This window comes from Scomber scombrus, chromosome 7 (assembly GCF_963691925.1).
Source record: "Scomber scombrus chromosome 7, fScoSco1.1, whole genome shotgun sequence".
NCBI lineage: Eukaryota > Metazoa > Chordata > Actinopteri > Scombriformes > Scombridae > Scomber > Scomber scombrus.
This window is the reverse complement of record NC_084976.1, coordinates 1862561-1880887: the sequence shown is the minus strand read 5'-3', so window position 1 is coordinate 1880887 and position 18327 is coordinate 1862561. Positions and strand designations below refer to the sequence as shown.

The window sequence follows — 18327 nt, the reverse complement described above, 5'->3', positions numbered from 1 at the left end:
ATAACATGCCAGCGTTCTAGAATCAGACATCATGACATCATCAGTTTTCTTTCCATGCAGACTGTCCCTCTTACACAAACATCAATCCGGTAATGTGACAACCTCCACTGCCGGTTTAATGGCGGAACAACAATTCCCCCCCCCCCACCCTCATCCTGTGTTTCCACATTTTATACAGAATGGGGAGGTGGAATAATAGCACAACATCCCGGCCTTTGAACGGCCTGCGTAAAAGGCTTTATTAAGTTACATTACAAGTCTGCCAATCGTTGCTAAAGGTTCCTGCTCTGGACCAAAGAGTCAGACTGACTATATAAAGTCAGCTAAATACTAAAACACTGTTTTAAACAAAAATATATATACGTCCACAGTAGAAGCCTCAACTTGTTTCTGCAGGTACATCCCTCCATATCAAAACACCAAAACAGGTATTTCTTCTACTGGGCATATGCAAAGACCGAGGAGCAAGCCAGCCACAGAAAACCAGTGAAGAAGAAATTATATAGGTCTATTATGTTTGTGCTGCAGCTTCCTGACAATTAGTTTATTATGAGCAAATTATAGTGAACAATTTCATCAGAGAAAGGTGGTAGATACATTTAACTCTAAACAAGCTGTCAAAGAGAACAAGACCCACATGAAGCCGTCTGTCATTGTTCTGTCAAGCTTTAGAAATGTATCCGCCTTAGGGCTGGGCCATATGACCAACATCTCATACTATTCCCATAACAATACCTATCCGGATATACTGATACACAGTAATGTATCAAGTGTAGTTGTTGTTAAACTTGAGTACTTCACCTGGTTTACTGCAACACATCTTCCATATCCGGTGAACCGTAGAGATCAGAGGAGAGCAGCTTGACCATAAACGATAGCTAAACGCATCAGAGACTCTGAAAATGAGCTGAAATGAAACAAGTGTACATAAATTTAGTAAATAACATACATTTAAAAAAAAAAAGTCTCTTCTGTTTTGTAATTTATAGTCAGCCTCCTGCTGCTTCTCTCCTCTTCTCTGCTCTTTCTCAGCGGGGGTGGGGCTGAGTCCTCCATGTGTGCAGCAGCAGAGAGACAGGCAGCAGTGGAGAGCCGACGACAACCGAGCTCGTTATGTTACTCTAAGTGCAATAAAAGCTTTGCGAGTAAAGAGCCAAGAACAGTCATTTATCAATGTAGTCTGCGCAAAAGATGGACAGACTCCAAATGATGAAAAAATACTGCCCTACAGAGTGTGATGAAAATAAACGACAGAGCACGTATTTCTCTCGTCACATGATGTATCGTATCGCACAGCCCTAAGCTGTCTTAGTGTGGACATGGTTTAATGACGCTGCCAGCTTCAGGCCTTGTGATTGGACCGACCTATCCATTTTGAACAGTTCTTTGTAGCTGAAGATGAAGGCCTGTGGTGTTTTCAGAGCCTTGAAGTATCACAATGCCATCTGCTCTTCTGTATGAAAATGGGCTGTAGGATGGAGGATCTAATGTCACGCATTGCTTTTTACAGCTCCAATGTAATACCCATTCACAAAGAAAACACCGTTGCTGTATTTTTAACTCAGTGGGTCAGGAGGCATCGGATTGTTCACCCATTTCACGCTCATGTGAATGTGGGTTACGACACTTGCCAAAAACCCGGCTGGCACCGTGTAGCGCAGGTCTTGACTGTATGACACGGTGCTCATGTTCATTCTGACCATGATATCACAGCTGAGGTCTTTCCATTTGTTTTGATCCAGCAGGGCTGGCCAAGTTTCAAGGCTGCTTGTGTTTTGTCTAAACGAGTGATTTATCTGACACGCGTTGGCTTGCTGTTCCTCTCCAGAGCTGAAGGGAAGGTATCTACTGTAGATGGCAATGAATAAGAAGGTACCGGAGCCCGATTCACATTCACCATCACCATGGTGATAGATGCTTTTGAAAAAAGATGCTGGGCAATAAAATAGTTGAGATAGCAGAAGCCCTTGGGCAGAGATGAAGGACAGAAGAGATGTTAAAGTGTGTGAACACGGCCTTGTGACTGGAGCCATGCTGCCATGAGGTTGAGGGATGCCACTCAAAGCTGCGCTCCAGCAGCACAGTGATGCTTTCCTGTTGTTTAGGGTCTTTTGGGTCCACTACATTAATACTGTTGCTAAAGTAGCTCTGCACACCAACTGTTAATCACAGAGATTGCTACTCCATCACAGCTAGCCAGTTGGTAATATTTTCTAATCTAAACATGTTTTTGCTCCTTGTGCTCCAGGGAGAGCTCATTCTAAGTGTTTGTGATAATAGGTGTTATTAGTTTTTTTTTTTTTAAATAATTCAAGAGGCATTCATTTCCTGATTGCGGCATATACACTGTAGCACAGAGGCGTCAGAGGAGCAGGAGTCTGCCAGGATTCACTTTTGTTTTGTTTCTTTTCTTTTGTCTCACAAGGCTTCACCCTTCAGGATTAATCAGGGGTCTTGACATGTGTGGTTTTGATCAGCAGAGCTGTGGAAGGTGCTGAAGTGCTTAACCTGAGTGGGGAGGAGGTGGAGGAGGAGGTGGAGGAGGTGGTGCAAATGCTGCTGGGAAAACAGAAGAGGGGGTAGAGATTGAGAGGATTCATTCCATAGTCTGTAGATATTTCATATAGGCAGCAGGTAACATTTCAAGACTTGCTTTGCTGGCGTTAACTTATGAATCCAAGGAAACACTCACAGTGAAACATTAACACAGATTAACTATGGCAACTGGTTTTAATAGTTTAATGAACTATAAAGGTAGATAGAGTGGAAATATAAGTCCTTTAGGTAACTTGTATTTGCTGAGCCCTCAGGGACAATACAATGGCAGTTTTGGACATTACTATTAATATTTAACAATCTTAAACAGCTATTGTACTGAATGCTCACTTAATATAACAGCATGAGATACATAAAGCAGTAACCATATCAGAAACATAGGAACAAAAACATGCTAATGAGATGCTAAAAATGGTCATTGATGATGATTAACAGGAAATATTTATCATGGGTAGCATCCAAATGTAATGCTAACTTGCTAACATTTGCTTATTTCTAGTCTTTATGCTAGTGTTGCACTTTGTAATCAGCACTCAGAATGTACCTCCACCTTGTCCTTATACATACTGTATTACCTGTACTATTATCATTATAGGATTAATAGTACCTATAGCACATATTCACTTTACATTACATCATATGACAACATTATTACATTGTTGTTATTGTGTATTGTGTGTATATATTCTGTTATATCATAGTATTCTGTTAGTGTATTATTACTGTGTAGTCCTGCATATATAATAATGATACACTTTATATATAGAGCAGCTTTCATACAAAGGATGTAGCTCAAAGTGCTTTACAGAGAAAAATAAAAATACAATACAATGGAAAAACAGCAAATAAAATAATAAAATGACAGTAATTGAAAGCCAGATACGATTCATATGTTTTCAACTGTCGTTTATATGAGATTAAATGCTTTGTTATATTATTACTGTTACTGTTAAGTACACTGTATGTATCATATACATGCACTTAGACTAGATACAGTTCATACATCATGGCTGCTGGAGTTTCACAGCTGGGTATCGTAATGTAAATACTGTATACACACTTTTAAATATCACCTCTCTTTAATATATTTCATTTCTTATTCATTGAATTGTTGATTTGATTTAATTCTAGGAGTGTTTTATGTGTTTTCTTACTTCTCAGCATGTCTCTATGCTGTTGTGACAGATGACTTTCCCCTCAGGGGATCAATTAAGTTTTCAACAATATCAATAAGATAGTTGTGTGATGTGAGTCAGAGCTGTTGTCTTAGTCAGTAGTCTGTGGCCTAATTGGAAGTTCAAATGTCATTGGTGCAATTATGATGAAGGAGAGTTTAACGGTAAGTAAAGTTATTACTCGCTTTATATTTTTTATCTTTCTTTCTTTTCTTTTTATTTTTTAGCTGTCTCTGACTTGTGTTTGTGCCAAAATATCTTGGAAAAACTTTGTAATATTGTAATGTAGTGAGCCACCACCAGGCTAAGTAAACAGACATATTTGTTCATCTAGTTGGCAGTACATTTTTTTCAGTGGTTACCATGGTTACCAGAGCTTAACAAGAAGGTCCTTGTTTCTTGTCCATAGGCTATAGTAGAGACATGAGAGTTTAGCTGAACTGGAACCTTTATCTTGCTTTGATGTGTTAAAGTATTGATCTGTGTATGGTGACTTTAAATCTAGGACACATTCTGTGTGCAGTCATGCTCCCAGGAGGAAGAACCTTATTGATTTTGCCGACCTCGTCATCCGTGCTCCAGCTCCAACACTTTACACGACATCTATCCAGCAGAGGAATTCACTTCAACTTTGAAGTCATTTCAGGGATAGGATAACATATTTTCAAGTCTTTCCTAAAGCAATTCTGACATGCCAATTTTTACATTGTACAGAGCTGTAATTGTTCCTTATAAAGTAACTCCAACTGCTGGAGCCTGATATTAGCTTGAGCTGAACTTCAGAAGTCATTTATATTGCACAAAATGAGGACTGTGTATTTTGTTCCTCATCAGTTCCACTGGAGACATGTAATGAAGGGATCTATTAACAGCCAGTATGGAGAAGATGAATGATTACAGAAACACGTTTAACTCTATTCATTGACATGTGGGTAATGTTTTGAGAAAGACTTGCAATAATGTGAAACTAATCCTTTAATCACAATTACAAACATTGCAGGTAAATGGGACATATGAAGCTAAATAGCAATTAGCAGTATTTGTCAGCTATAAGAGGTCTGCTAATCAGAAGAGTAAACATGGTTAAAGCATTATGAAAACACTAACAGGATCCAATCAGAGCTAATCTGGACCAATGGAATTCTACTGGGTTAAATATGTTATTTAAGTTTATGTTTTGGTTTTATTATCTGCATTTAAGAGAGCCACAAAGAGATGAAGCTAAGCAAGATGCTGCCATCAGCTACAGTGAACACAATTAAATGCTTTTATATAATTCTTATATTGATTTGGTGTCCCACTCTTTACTGTGGAAAAGTCCTATTCTTTTGAAAAGGTACACATATAGCCAATGTTTCAGTGTGATAGAGGCACTGGAAAACAATCTACGCTGATGTAAAATCTATATTGGGCAGAATAGACAAAGTGTCATGTCTGAAAACTGAACATCTCACCCTAAATAGACTCAGCCATGTAGCTGCCTTACTGAACAATACTCCAAAAGTCATCTGTCAGAGCACACAGCTGGATCATGACCCAGATGTGAGCCCCATAAATGAAGTCATTTTCAGATCCTAATGACTGAGGAGCCAATAAAAAATCTTATGTCTGTAATTTTACATGAGGATATGTCAATTATTGAGAAATCATGTAATATCACAATCCAGATGTAGTCTGGGATACTTTAATTGAGCGATTGATTGATCGTTTGAGGTGTCATGCATAAGAATATGCTCAGCCCACATGGGCTTACAAGACACCACAAATTCATTTTTTTCCAGGCTTTTGCCACAAAACCTGCAGCTTAAATACATCAACATGAAATAGTCATTCCATTTTTTGCTCATCACAACACCAAAAATATTTCAGGATTCAGTCGAGTCATTTGTTAAATCATCATAATGTGGACAGTACACTTTCTACTTCACCAAGCTCACACAATCTGTTTTCCTCCTGGATGTTTTTGAATGGACAAGCAGAAGAGTACCAGCTCTCAACTGGGTCAGAAAGAACTTTGGCTTCTAGCGAACCGAGATGTAACATATGGTTCAGGAGCATATGTCTTCATATTTCAATAAGAGCTTATTTCTAATAGAGTTAATGTTACCACGCAGATTATTCATTGCATTAATATATACTACACTAAACTAAACTAAACTAAATGGACCTGTACTGCATACACTCATGCGGTAGATTATTAAGATTCTGTATTTGATTTATTTAATAAGATTTATATGTTTAATATTTCAATGTATTTCATAGATTTTGGTCTTTTCATGTTAAACCAAGTGGGCTGGATGAAAATTCACAGGATCATTTTAACCTGATTACATGTTAGCCTGGATTAATTGAACCATGTAAACCATGTTTCCGACTCTGTGCCACAATGACCTAAAATAGATTTAGCCAAATTGAACCACAATCCAAAGCTGTGAGGCATTTTATATGAGCTGAAGCAAAAATAATCATCCACTTTATTTACAATGGTAGGCTACAATATGTATTTCTGTACTACTACTAAATGAAACAGACACATGTTTAGCTACACTCCAGTCTTCCCATTCCCTTATTTACAATATATTCCAGCACACTGTCAGTATCGCACTGCAAAGGCGTCTAACTGTGCAGTGATCTCAGAGTGTGATGACCTCCGTCTATTCATCAGCCTGCTGCCGCACCATCGCTGCATGATGCACACAGGAGGAAATGTGCTCATACTGCGAGAGAATAATTCATGAATACTTTATTTAAAAAAAAAACTGAATTGATTCCTGAAATTAGGTTTGTATTGTTCTCTTCAAAAAATATGTCCAGTAGCTGTACTCTGCATACTGGTGTTTTAAGGTGACATGGAATGAGTAGATGTAGATTAAAACCACCAAAAAAAACAGCAGTCACACCGGTGCTGGAACACTTTCAACCAAATTGATGGAATTTACATCCATTTTCAAACCTTGTTTTTTTCTCACAGCAATGACTCATTTAAAGCAGGATGCACAGATATCACACACAGACTGCTGGATACTTATCTTCACTGTACATTCATGTCAATAAACACACTTAGAATTGATATTAAAAGCATTAATTACAGCTTCAGTGGACTGCAGTGTATAGAGGCAAATCTCCACTCTGTGTTATCATTGATTAAGGATACATACTAAATTGAAATATTGGCTTCTGCAACTATAATACTACAGTCAGAATGTTCTCCTTTAAAAGTTCCATGTCTGTTTTGTTTTGGCCTGCTGCCCATTCAACCTGATCGTGGTGCTGGCACATAATATTAAAATGTATTTCTGTGAGATGAGGTTGACGCCCATTGCAACACGTCAGGTTGCCAGATATGAAACAAAGCAAGCCATGAAACAGCTTTGAGTCTGGGGAGGAGGGGATAGGGGGAGAATTTGGACTTTAGTACCCATTTTAAACACTTGCTGTCAGTGTTAGGTATCTTGTGGTGGTGGTAGGAGGTTCCATCTGTTCAGATATTATCAATATAGTACTGATCAAGTTATATAATAATTCACTATGGGAATGAACCAGGTATCTGCATCATCATTATTTCACTATTATACTAAAAAAGACCCAACAACACAAAATGATGTTGATGAATCACAGAGCTCCAGTGAAACTTCCAAGACTCAACGCCAGGATTGACGTCATGTGTGAGAGAACAGTCAGGGTCAGGAACAATAAGCTCCACCTTAGATGAAATTTGGATGGGTATAAAAGAATGCATGTGGTAGGTTGTTATGTGGTGCCTGGTCCGCGGATGTTTTAAGCAGAGTAAATCTGTTATTGCATTGAGCTCTGCTTGACTGAGGTGTTTTCTGCAACAATATTTCCTTGAAAACAAGTGTGTCTTTCTACAATTCAGTGAAAAATCATCCATTACTGTTATAAAATCCGGGGCTTTGACCACATCACTGAATCTACCCTCTCATTCTCTACCCTGAGCTAACTGGGAGGTTTCCTTCTTGGGATAATGAACATTTTCCGTTCATTACATCAGCGATTTGTGCAATTAAAGGCACAAAACAACTTCACATTTTGATCTCCCCATTAGCTCTTAATCATCGTGGTTATTTATGTTCTGATGACGTTGCTCAGAAACCCATCTATAAGACAACTCTCAAAGTTTGCTAGATAATGTCAGTATTTAGTAAAGGTGACAATCTCTCTTCCTCACTCTTACTATAAATAAAGGCACTGATTCAGTCATATTGCTTGCTCACGCTGACCGTGTCTTTTGGTCCTTCAGGCTCTCCATACAGAGATAAGATCACTATTGCCATCCTGCAGCTTCAGGAGGAAGGGAAGCTGCACATGATGAAGGAGAAGTGGTGGAGAGGAAACGGCTGTCCGGAGGAGGAGAGTAAGGAGGCCAGCGCCCTCGGGGTGCAGAACATCGGCGGAATCTTCATCGTCCTGGCCGCCGGACTCGTCCTCTCCGTTTTCGTGGCGGTCGGAGAGTTTCTCTACAAGTCCAGACAGAACGCACAACTTGAAAAGGTAAGAAACCCCTCTGACATGGAGCTCTGCATTGTTATTTAAAAACACTGATAGCAGAATTTCTTACCATTACCACATCTGCCATGAAAGAGTCTCATGGCAAAATCAAAAATAAACATCACATAAATATATAAAGATGCTAACAAAATGAAACAAAATATATGCTAAATATATATATATATATATTTTTATATAATTTAAAATATAGAATTTGAAGAGATAATCTGTTTTGCCAATTTTCCAGAAACTCACACTATAATAACAGTGCTTTATCATATGCAGTAAGATAAGGGTTGGTTTCTTTGCATTTATTCACTTAGGCCCAATGGCGACAACGAGATAAGAAACGTGAGGAATTCTGCTGTCACCATGGATCCAAGCTAGACTTTAACCACCATCTCAAATGACCTCAAGAAACACTCCAGAAACTTTTTTTTTCTCTCTATTGTAATCTAACTTGATCTAAAACTGCCCAAAAAAAAGAAATTGATTGAATTGTTTGTTTCTGACACTCCCGGGGGAAATGGGAACACTGAGAGCAGTTATAAATAAAATGTTTGGAGTGCTGGCAGTAATACACAGTCGGATCACAGGCACATGTATTGCAAAAGGTTTGCTCTGCTGCATGACCCACGTCTTCAACAGCCACATCCACTAACACATGCCCCCCCCCCCCCCTTTCTGCTCTCCATCTCCACTCTGCAAACCGCCATCATTCTTACACTTTAACTATTCTCACTCTTCATATCGGTGTATTTAGCTCACAAACAGCCTCTGTAGATCAGTGCAATAATACAACACAAGTCTGTGTTGTTTGACTGGAACATCCCAGCAAACATTCTGACACGGAATAGTTGCTGATAAAAACAGTATGCGCTTTCAGAGAGAAGTACGCAAAACATTGAAGAAAATAGTGACCAAATGCTTTAAATATATATATATATACCTGAGGTGACCTGAGTGTGGACTCTGCGTATTATAACCTACTGTGCTCAAGGTACATCAGCTGTAATAAATGCTCCATTGTATTATGTCATGAGGAGTATGTTTTGAAATTCAGCTATATTTTTTTAATGTAGCAGAGAAGCTGACAAACCCTATCTTATCTGCTGTACTTATTTAACATAGGTCTATTCTTTTCTGAGTGCAGTTGTATTATTAGCATGGCTATGTTAACCTACTCTGTATTAACCCTTACATACTGTTCATATTCTACACCCTCACAGTATGTTCTGGGTCCATTTTGACCCGGTCTAAGAATCCCCTCATATAAAGTGTCTATACCACATTTCAAACCACAGATGTGTTTAGAAAGCATCAATAAATGTGATTAAACCTTGATTCATGTTTCAGAAAGCAGAGAGAGTGTATGTTTTAGCTTTTAAGACATGAAAATATAACATAGCAATAATGATTTAAATGTATTTTATGTAAAGTGAAAAAAACAAGAACTTTATGGAAGTGTGGGGTTTATTGTATAACCATTAGAGCCATCAGTCTTCACTGCTACATCATAAAAACTACTATCTTATTAAAACTATTAACTATTCATTTACTTAAAACACATGTCAATAGATACGGAGATAAATTGACCCAGAACAGCCTCAATGGACAAAAATGCGTAGCATCTATACAAAAGTATAACATTTAAAATATTTTCATTGTTGTGCATTTTTGGGCCACTTTAGTTAAAGTCATCACATTTCAGACTAAAAGACATTTGGAGTGTTTTTACAGCTGTCACATATTAAAATGGGTTAAATTTGACCCAAACAATATGTAAAGATTAACATACTCTTTATTAAAGATTATCAGTTGGGATCACATACATACATGCTGCTTAAGATATACTGTAAATATGTATAACAATATAAATTATATGGAAAACCATCATTTTCAGTTCAGTTTTTTAGAGTTACAAGTGATGCATTTTCCAGTGAAGAATAGATGTACTGTAATGTTTTTTTGCATTAGCAGGCAATATTATTTTATTTAAATAGTTTATAGTCAGCTGCAAGATAGACATTAAAGCAACTGCCTGGTTTATATTCATGCAAAAGTCTGTTTAGTCCATCTAGCTGCTTCCTCAAGTCACTCAAGTGGGATTCACTGTAGCAGCCTTTAATTTACAGTCAGCAGCTGTGAAGAGAGACGACTGAGACAAGCGCATAATACCAAAAAATCTACATTTATTATGGTGGAAGGTAAAGAAAACAAAGTTTCTCTAGCAGAGACAGAACAAGACAACAGAATGAATTCAATTTGTTAAATTCCCATTTAGTAATTTTCTTAACAAACAAAAAAAAAGACAAGAAAAAACAACTTTAAATAAAATAAGCTTCATATTTTTAGTGATATGATATTGCCGACTGAGATCATTTTGTCAAAGATTTCTATGAATTTTCACACAAGTATATGTATATTTATACACAATGTAAACGTTGAATTGATTTTATACAGAATATTATGTAGTATAGTATAGTGTAGTATGTTGTAGATTAGTGTAAGTCATACATACTGCACATCCACTACTCAGATCATTTTGTGCAATCTGGACCTATTTGTCATTTCAACATTAATTCAAGACAGCTTTGAGGGCAAAAACATTTTCCTTTTAAGATCAGGCTGTCAGAATTATGCACCGTTTGACACACCTCGTTGAAAATATGTCCTAAAACCTTCGAGGGCAATTATCAAATGAGCAATTATCTGATACTGTCAGTGACTGGAGATGGTATTCATTCTTTAACTGCTTCCTCTGCCTGTGCTGTTTTTTGCCTTAAAAGTAATAGGCTCTCATGGGAGGACAGATACATTCATTCCAGTTTCCGTAGCTGTTCAACACTTGATTGTATTGATTGTACAGTGTTTAGCTTGGCCAAGTGGCCTGTATTGATGAGGCAGATATCCCTGCTGTGTTGCTCTGTCAAGTGAATATGTTTTACACATAGCTATGAATGCACAAACACACAAATGTGAAGTTAATGTACATACACAATCCAAGGCTGTGCCTATGAGTAAATAGGGTTGAAAGTACAGCAGTGAAATAATAATGTATTATACAGTCATGGCAACCAGGGTTAATAATGTTACTTTATCACAGTAATGTTTACCTGTTCAAATGTGTCCATGACCTAGACTGCAGGCAGCATTCTACCACAACCACAAACTACACAACAAGTCAACATAAAAAGCAGCTTTTATTATGTGGTTTACTCCTAATGAAAACATGTGCTTCTGCATATAGTGACAGCTAGTGCAAAATCAGATGCATTGACAAAATGATGATGACTATCTGAACAGCTGACATTATCTTACACCAAAAAAAAAGAAAAGTATTTGTGAAAAGTGTATTGACACAATTTATGTCATAACTATATCTCTTTACCACAGTTCAGATTACAATGCAACATGTTGGACACACTATGCTGTTGTTAAAGAGTTTGCTTACAAAGGTTTTAATTTGAACTTTTTAAAAAAATGATGTGAGAGGCTATAGCAAAAATCAAACAGTGATGCCCATTTAAGGTATAATAAGGAAAGGCTAAGAGTTAAAGCTTATTGAGTGAGAGTTATGACAAATGCTTTAAAGTAAAGGCTCAGCTCAGTTGTCTAATTGACTGCACACATACAATCAGAATGGATTCAGATCAGATTTAAGGCTAAAGGAAACAGAAGAGACATTTTGCAAAAAAAACACAAACATTCTGTGATGTAAGATTATTAACAAACACAACTGAATCCTGAATAAAACATGAAATAATCTGAATATTTTACAAACCTACCCACGCACTAACAAATTCAAAAATAGGAAGTTGCATACAAGGCTGCCACTGATGCTTCACCTTATTGCTAAAGGTCACGTACGCTGGGTAATAGGACTAAGAGGACTGCGTTATGTTGTGCTCCAGGTGTAAATCATTTACCCCTTGCAGGCTTATTACCAGGGTTACATTATGTGTAGCCCTGACCATATGGCTGCCAGGGTCCATTACAAAGAGGGTACAAAATGTAACGCCTTAGGGTGTATTACATGTGTACAAGATCCTGCATAATGTACTACAGGCAGAATGATTACCAGTGCATACAAGTTATAGTAATAGTTGGTACTCTGGTCTTATATACAGAGATAATGTACTCCAAAATATAAGCTAATCTAGAATTCTGTATACATGTAGTGTACCACAGGCAATATGGCTGCCAGGGGTACATTAGTACTCTATTATTAGCACTATTAGTACCCATCTTATTGCCAGAGGTCATTTACCTCCAGTAATGGTTACCATGGGTACATTAACACATTATGTACACTTCAAGCATGATTTTGCACAGTAAACCATTGTTAATGAGGCTGCTACTGTAGGTATACATTACATGTCACAAAATCCTTATTTTCACTCAAATAACAACATTTATTTAGCTTTCTTATTATCTTAATGTTTTAATTATATATGTGTAACATACCATGACAAATCTTGATACTGCAGTCTTTCATGATTCAAAAAACGTAGTTAACAGGTGACTGCTGTCATCACCTTTCATATTAGGACCACTATTTTACTTCCTTAGATTTCTAACATTGGTGCAGGCAGTCATATCAGCATCAGAGTTCCACATCAAAATGTTTGCTGGGATGATAAATGAATAATCTCATAAATAGTGCACTTTTTAACCTCAAATATGCCTTTGTGTAATCCAACAAGTAATCACTCAATTCATCTGTATGCAGTGTGCTTTTTCAGTAGGTTCAACCTATCATGCTTTGAATTCGAGTAATACATTCACGGCCCGTTTGCCCTGCTTTGATAGGTGTGTGTGCTGTGTGTATTGAACAATGTGATGAGTGAGTACAGCAGGTTAGAATGGAGGATACAGTCAGATAAGACGTGCACGACGAGACACCGCTTCCACAACAGCACTGCTCTACCACAACATTAAACCCTAAACAAGGTCATTCATCAATTTCTAACAAGCTAAATAAAGAAAGACACAATGAATAGACCCAACAAGCACCCTGCAGGCTAAGAACAGATGCAGCAGACAGATTATAATATACCACCCTACTATTAAACCTTGTATTGACTATGACTTGCTTGCACTCTTGTTTCATACACCAATGCCACACTACTCCTATGTGTTATGCACTGTGCTATGTGGTCATGAACACCACTTTCCACATTGCCACTGGTTTGCTTGGGACTGCACACAGTGGATTTACTGAGTTAGTATTTAGATATTAATTAATATTAAACAACTTCGCCCAGTATTGGGTTTTTTTTGCCGCTTTGAAGCTGCCAGTATGTGCTTATATTCCTGAAGATCTTTGCTGACTGAAAACACTTATGAAACCATTGTGGAGGACCAAAGCTCTCCATTAAAACTCTTTAAAATGTGTTACCAGCTATTGTTAGGAAGTTTAATTTATGATGGAGTTGATCTCCAGACTGCTGGTGGTCTATGATGTCCACAATCGCTTTCATCTTCATGCAAACCAAACTTGCACACATATCCTGACCTGCAGAGCCTACTTATACCACAACAGCTTCTGTTCTCAATGTTGAACCCTCAACACCAGCCGCCAAGCTTGGAGCCGAGCTTGTTTATTTGGCTCTATGGGCTAAATTACCTCAACACAATAGGAAAAGCATTGATATGTGCATTTTGAAGATTACCCTCAAAACCCTGAATAGATCTCTCTCTCTCTGCACGACACTGTCATTGATCAGAAAGCAGCTCGAAAGATCTAATTACATTCCCAGCAGTCATTGGACGTATATCCACCAGGAGACATCTTTAGACTCTATTTTCACTAATCCATCTGGCCATTCATCATAAATGCAGCCTAACAATTATCTTATCTCTAGTCACACAAAGCAGTGAGAAGCAGCGGCTCAAAATGTTGTCCTGCCATGCTGAGTCATACTGTGAACATGAAATGTTCTTATACACTAAAAAGATCATTTCACTGCCTTGTTTTTTTTGATTGGAAAAAGAATCCAAACTGAAAGCGTACAGAATAGATGCTGCCTGTCTGACTGACTGACTGCATCTCAAGTCCCATTGAGGGCAACAGTGCCATATCTTTAGACTGGACATCCAGTATACCCTGTACATTAGTCTCTGTGGTAGAGACTGGTAGATCATTACGGATTGGACAGTAAGCATTGTCATTATTTGCCTCCAATGTGCGATATTATGGTCAATGACAAAATTGCATCATCTGCATATGACGATTACAGCATGGTTCAGACAACCAAAGTACTGTGTTTAAGTTAGGGTTGTAGTCCTGGTTGTAGTCACAGTTTGCTACATTAAGGGTGCACTACTTGAATCTTGGGTGCTTTCCTTAAATGTTGGCAGTAGCTAGTATTGTACATATTGAAGACATCTCAACCCTTGTTACTATGTCATAGAAATACAGTTGAAAACAAATGAACCATGCAGCTACTGTATACAGTGAAATGGGGAATACATTCAGAAGTATCATGAAACAATTATTTCATAAACGTTTTTTGCAGTCCTGGTCAAGAAGGAACCTCTATCATTGTGTCATTGTGGCGGTTTATGATTCAGACTGGCTTGAAAAACCAATAAATGGGCCGAACCCTTGCGTAGTCCTTCTATTGGTACCAAAAAACAAAACACACAAAAAAAAGCTCCACTAATAAATTCTGTGTAGCTTCATGGATTCCCACAGCCCAGTGCTAATTAGTATCAGGCTAATCTGTGAAACACGAACCATCTATTTTATTTCACTGTGAAAATCAACCATATATTTTGTTTCATTGCTCCAGGCTCCTCACATAATTGAATACCACCTACTTTTTTTTACAATATGGGGGTTGTTTTCTCACCATGATGCTGAAAGTGTCAACTTGAAAAATGTGGTGCTAAGCATCTCTTTGTTGTGTTTCACATGCTTGACAGCGCACACCCTGCAATTTGCATTTTATAATTACTTCTGTTCTGTAACATTAGAAAGGAGCAAAAATAGCAGCTAGTCATTTATATAATGGGATGAGCCATACACCCTCTTATACAATAGAGGAACTGTTAATAGTGTTTTTTTAAAAGGTTAAATAGACATGTTAACGCCAGAAAGTGTGTGTTTTTGAGACTACTGCATTTACTAAAATCAGATTGTAATACCATGAGATGAGAGCTTTGTCAGATGAACCACTTGTTAAAGGTTTATACATATACACTTGTTAAAAGTTTTAATAAAGGTATTAATAAACATTTGATAACTATACAAGCTATACACCTCTGTAGGCTTGTCATTTTGATTCATCTGCTAAGTCTATGGAAATCTTTTTCTTTGTTTTCTTTGTCTCTAGTGTGTTCCCTTTACATTCATTCAGTACATCCCATTGTCACTGATACATGGCACCTTCGTTTTAAAAGAAACACTTCAGTTATTTTGGGAAATATGCTTGTTTGCTCTGAAAAGATCAATATAATCTCTGTTAGCTCCTGGATGTGTTTACCCTAGTTCTGCTCAAAGACTGGAAACAGCAGTAACAAGCTAGCCCCCCCCATCCAAAGTGAAACAACTTTAAGATGGGTATTCCACAAGAACACCATGTGACCACTGTCACACACAACTCAAACTTAACAGGAAGTGGGGGTTTCGGACACAACTTCACCTACTTCCAAGGTGCATGGAGAAGGGGAAAAAAGTCAAATGAACTTGTAGTGTAGAACTAATGTATTAACCCTCACATACTGTTCATATCCTGAGCTGTCACAGTATTTCTTCACATAATTAGTCTCTAAAACAAACTTCTGAACCACAAATCATTCATTAAGACCTCATGAGTCACAGATAAACATGATTAATCCTTAATGAAGCTTTCAGAGAGCAGAGAGAGTTCATTCTTTAGTTTTTATCATTACAACTATATATAACAGACATTATATTATGGTCCAATGTTACATTAAAACATGGAAGCAAATTCATTTCAACGAATTATATTAAATGTGAAAAATGAACGTTTTTGAAATTTTGGATGAATATGTGTCAAATGTATTTTTCTTTTTTTGTATATTATGGGTCACATTAGGGGAAGGTATCAAATTTAGGCTAAAGGATAACATCATTTTTACAGCTCTTGGATGTAAAAATGGGTCACATCTGACCCTGAACACTATGTGAGGGTTATTAGACCTCTATTAATAACGTTGCTCTACACTACACATGTCGTTGGAGCTTTGACTGTCTCAGGAAGTATTCCTCTTCACAAACAACACTCAAAGATATGATAAAATAAAAACAGTATGTATGGACGTCACACGGTCTAAACTTAACACTGCACTCTAAACTCCAGAGAGCAGGAGGAAGCTGTATTCATGCTTCATTCGCAGTCTTGACAACATCATTGACGTCAGTTTAACTGAGCTCTGGTGATTAAACGTCAGCACACCTGTACACTAGTTATCCTCTCTGTAATAAATAGTTGTAACATTAAGCACTACGCTGCCTACACTCTTCATGTTCTCATTTCCTTACAGGCCTGTATATTTCAACTTGTATTGAATTATGGCAAGATGCGTGCACATAAGTAACCAAATACACAAGGATTGTTTATTGATTTATTGGTTTATTTGCACATTTGTAAAATAAAAGTCAGAGAAAAATAGTAAATTAATAAAATAAAATAAAACACATATGTAGATGAGGTAGAAACCCACTCTGGGCTTATCTTAAAACCTCACCTAAGAGATAAAACACAATAAAAATGCAAAGTAGAATATCAAAAATAAACATAAATACCATTTACCTTAATAATATAATTTACAAACATTGCAAAATACAGTAAAGCAGCAACAGCAAAAATGATAAGTAAAATAAATACATACACATCAATGTTGACCAGCTGGTAATGTAAGGCACTGGATGACCAGCATCTCCTGTGGGTTCATCACACGCATAAAAAACATCTCTAAACTGAAATTGGTGATTAAATAACAGCTGTTATGAAACAATTACACAAATTGTGGAGTAGACCCATATTGTCTGCCAATACTGCTGGTTGATGAGGGTGCTCCAGTCAGCTCCCAGAGCATCCTTGATCAAATGAGTGTGGCAAGAGTGCTTACAGGCATTTGGGCCACGCTGGGTGGGACTGATACTGTTCACAAGCCCATGATAATACAAGTCCAGACAAGAACATAGATTGAGAAAGCCTTAATGAGAAATCCAACAAACACACAAATAAACAGTAAGAACATTGGACATGAATGAATCAGTGTTGGGGAACGTTGCTTTTACAAGTAACTAATTACATTACAAAATCACTGCCATTAAAAAAGGAACTAGTTACATTACAGCCTTACCTTCTGTGAAAAGGTCAATGGCTGTTGGTTTTAAATGTTCTTTATAAATTTGAAGTAACTGGTTAGAGTACTTTAGTGTTACTTTGTGATTCCTTATGTAGTTTTAGTCCAGAGCTCCTTTAAATATAATGACTGTACCATCATCACACAGCCAGGTCTGGCCCATCATTTGTAAATCTTTACACTAATAGCAGGAATGACACACACTATGTCCCATTTATAGCTCTTTGTTGTACAGCCTTACATAAAACTCTGTAAAAGTGAAATCTATATAATAAGTCACTTACAAATGAAAGTGATATGCTTTCTAAACACATACCACATACTTTTAAAAACACTGCTTCTTCCAGTTTAAAGTAGAGTTCCTCACAGTTGACGTGATCTTGTTACCAGGGCACAACTTGTATGTTACTAGAATATTCCTGATCTTATTTCCTCACACAAATTCAAAATAATGTGAATATTTCCATGAAGTAAATGCTGTCTCTTCTGCCATCTTGCTCACCTAGCTGCCGTACATGTGTGCAGTGATATGACCGTAGCACGTAGCACGTAGCACGTAGCCATGTGCCTGCCTGACAAAAAAATTGTAACGGTGCAAATTTGAGGCGGATTTTCTTTTCTTGTGACAAAAAAGTAGCTGCTAAACAACTGAGGACTTAAGTTGCAGACCTATCGCCTTACGTTACTCGTTACATCAAAAAAGTCATCCGAGTACTCCCCCAACACTGGAATGAATACCTGGGTA

At 37.4% G+C, this 18327-nt stretch overlaps 1 protein-coding gene across 3 annotated transcripts in view; it reads left to right on the top strand.

Moving 5' to 3' along the window:
- The window catches only part of grik2 (glutamate receptor, ionotropic, kainate 2), a 292293-nt gene that overhangs the window by 258561 nt on the left and 15405 nt on the right, over positions 1 to 18327 (top strand). For 2 of the 3 annotated variants that reach the window (XM_062423345.1, XM_062423344.1), the window contains exon 15: positions 7993 to 8243. In XM_062423345.1, the coding sequence (XP_062279329.1) occupies positions 7993 to 8243 (251 nt within the window). Of the gene's footprint in view, positions 1 to 7992; positions 8244 to 8563; positions 8592 to 18327 lie in introns of all 3 variants that reach the window. The other variant, XM_062423343.1, reaches the window with a different exon arrangement.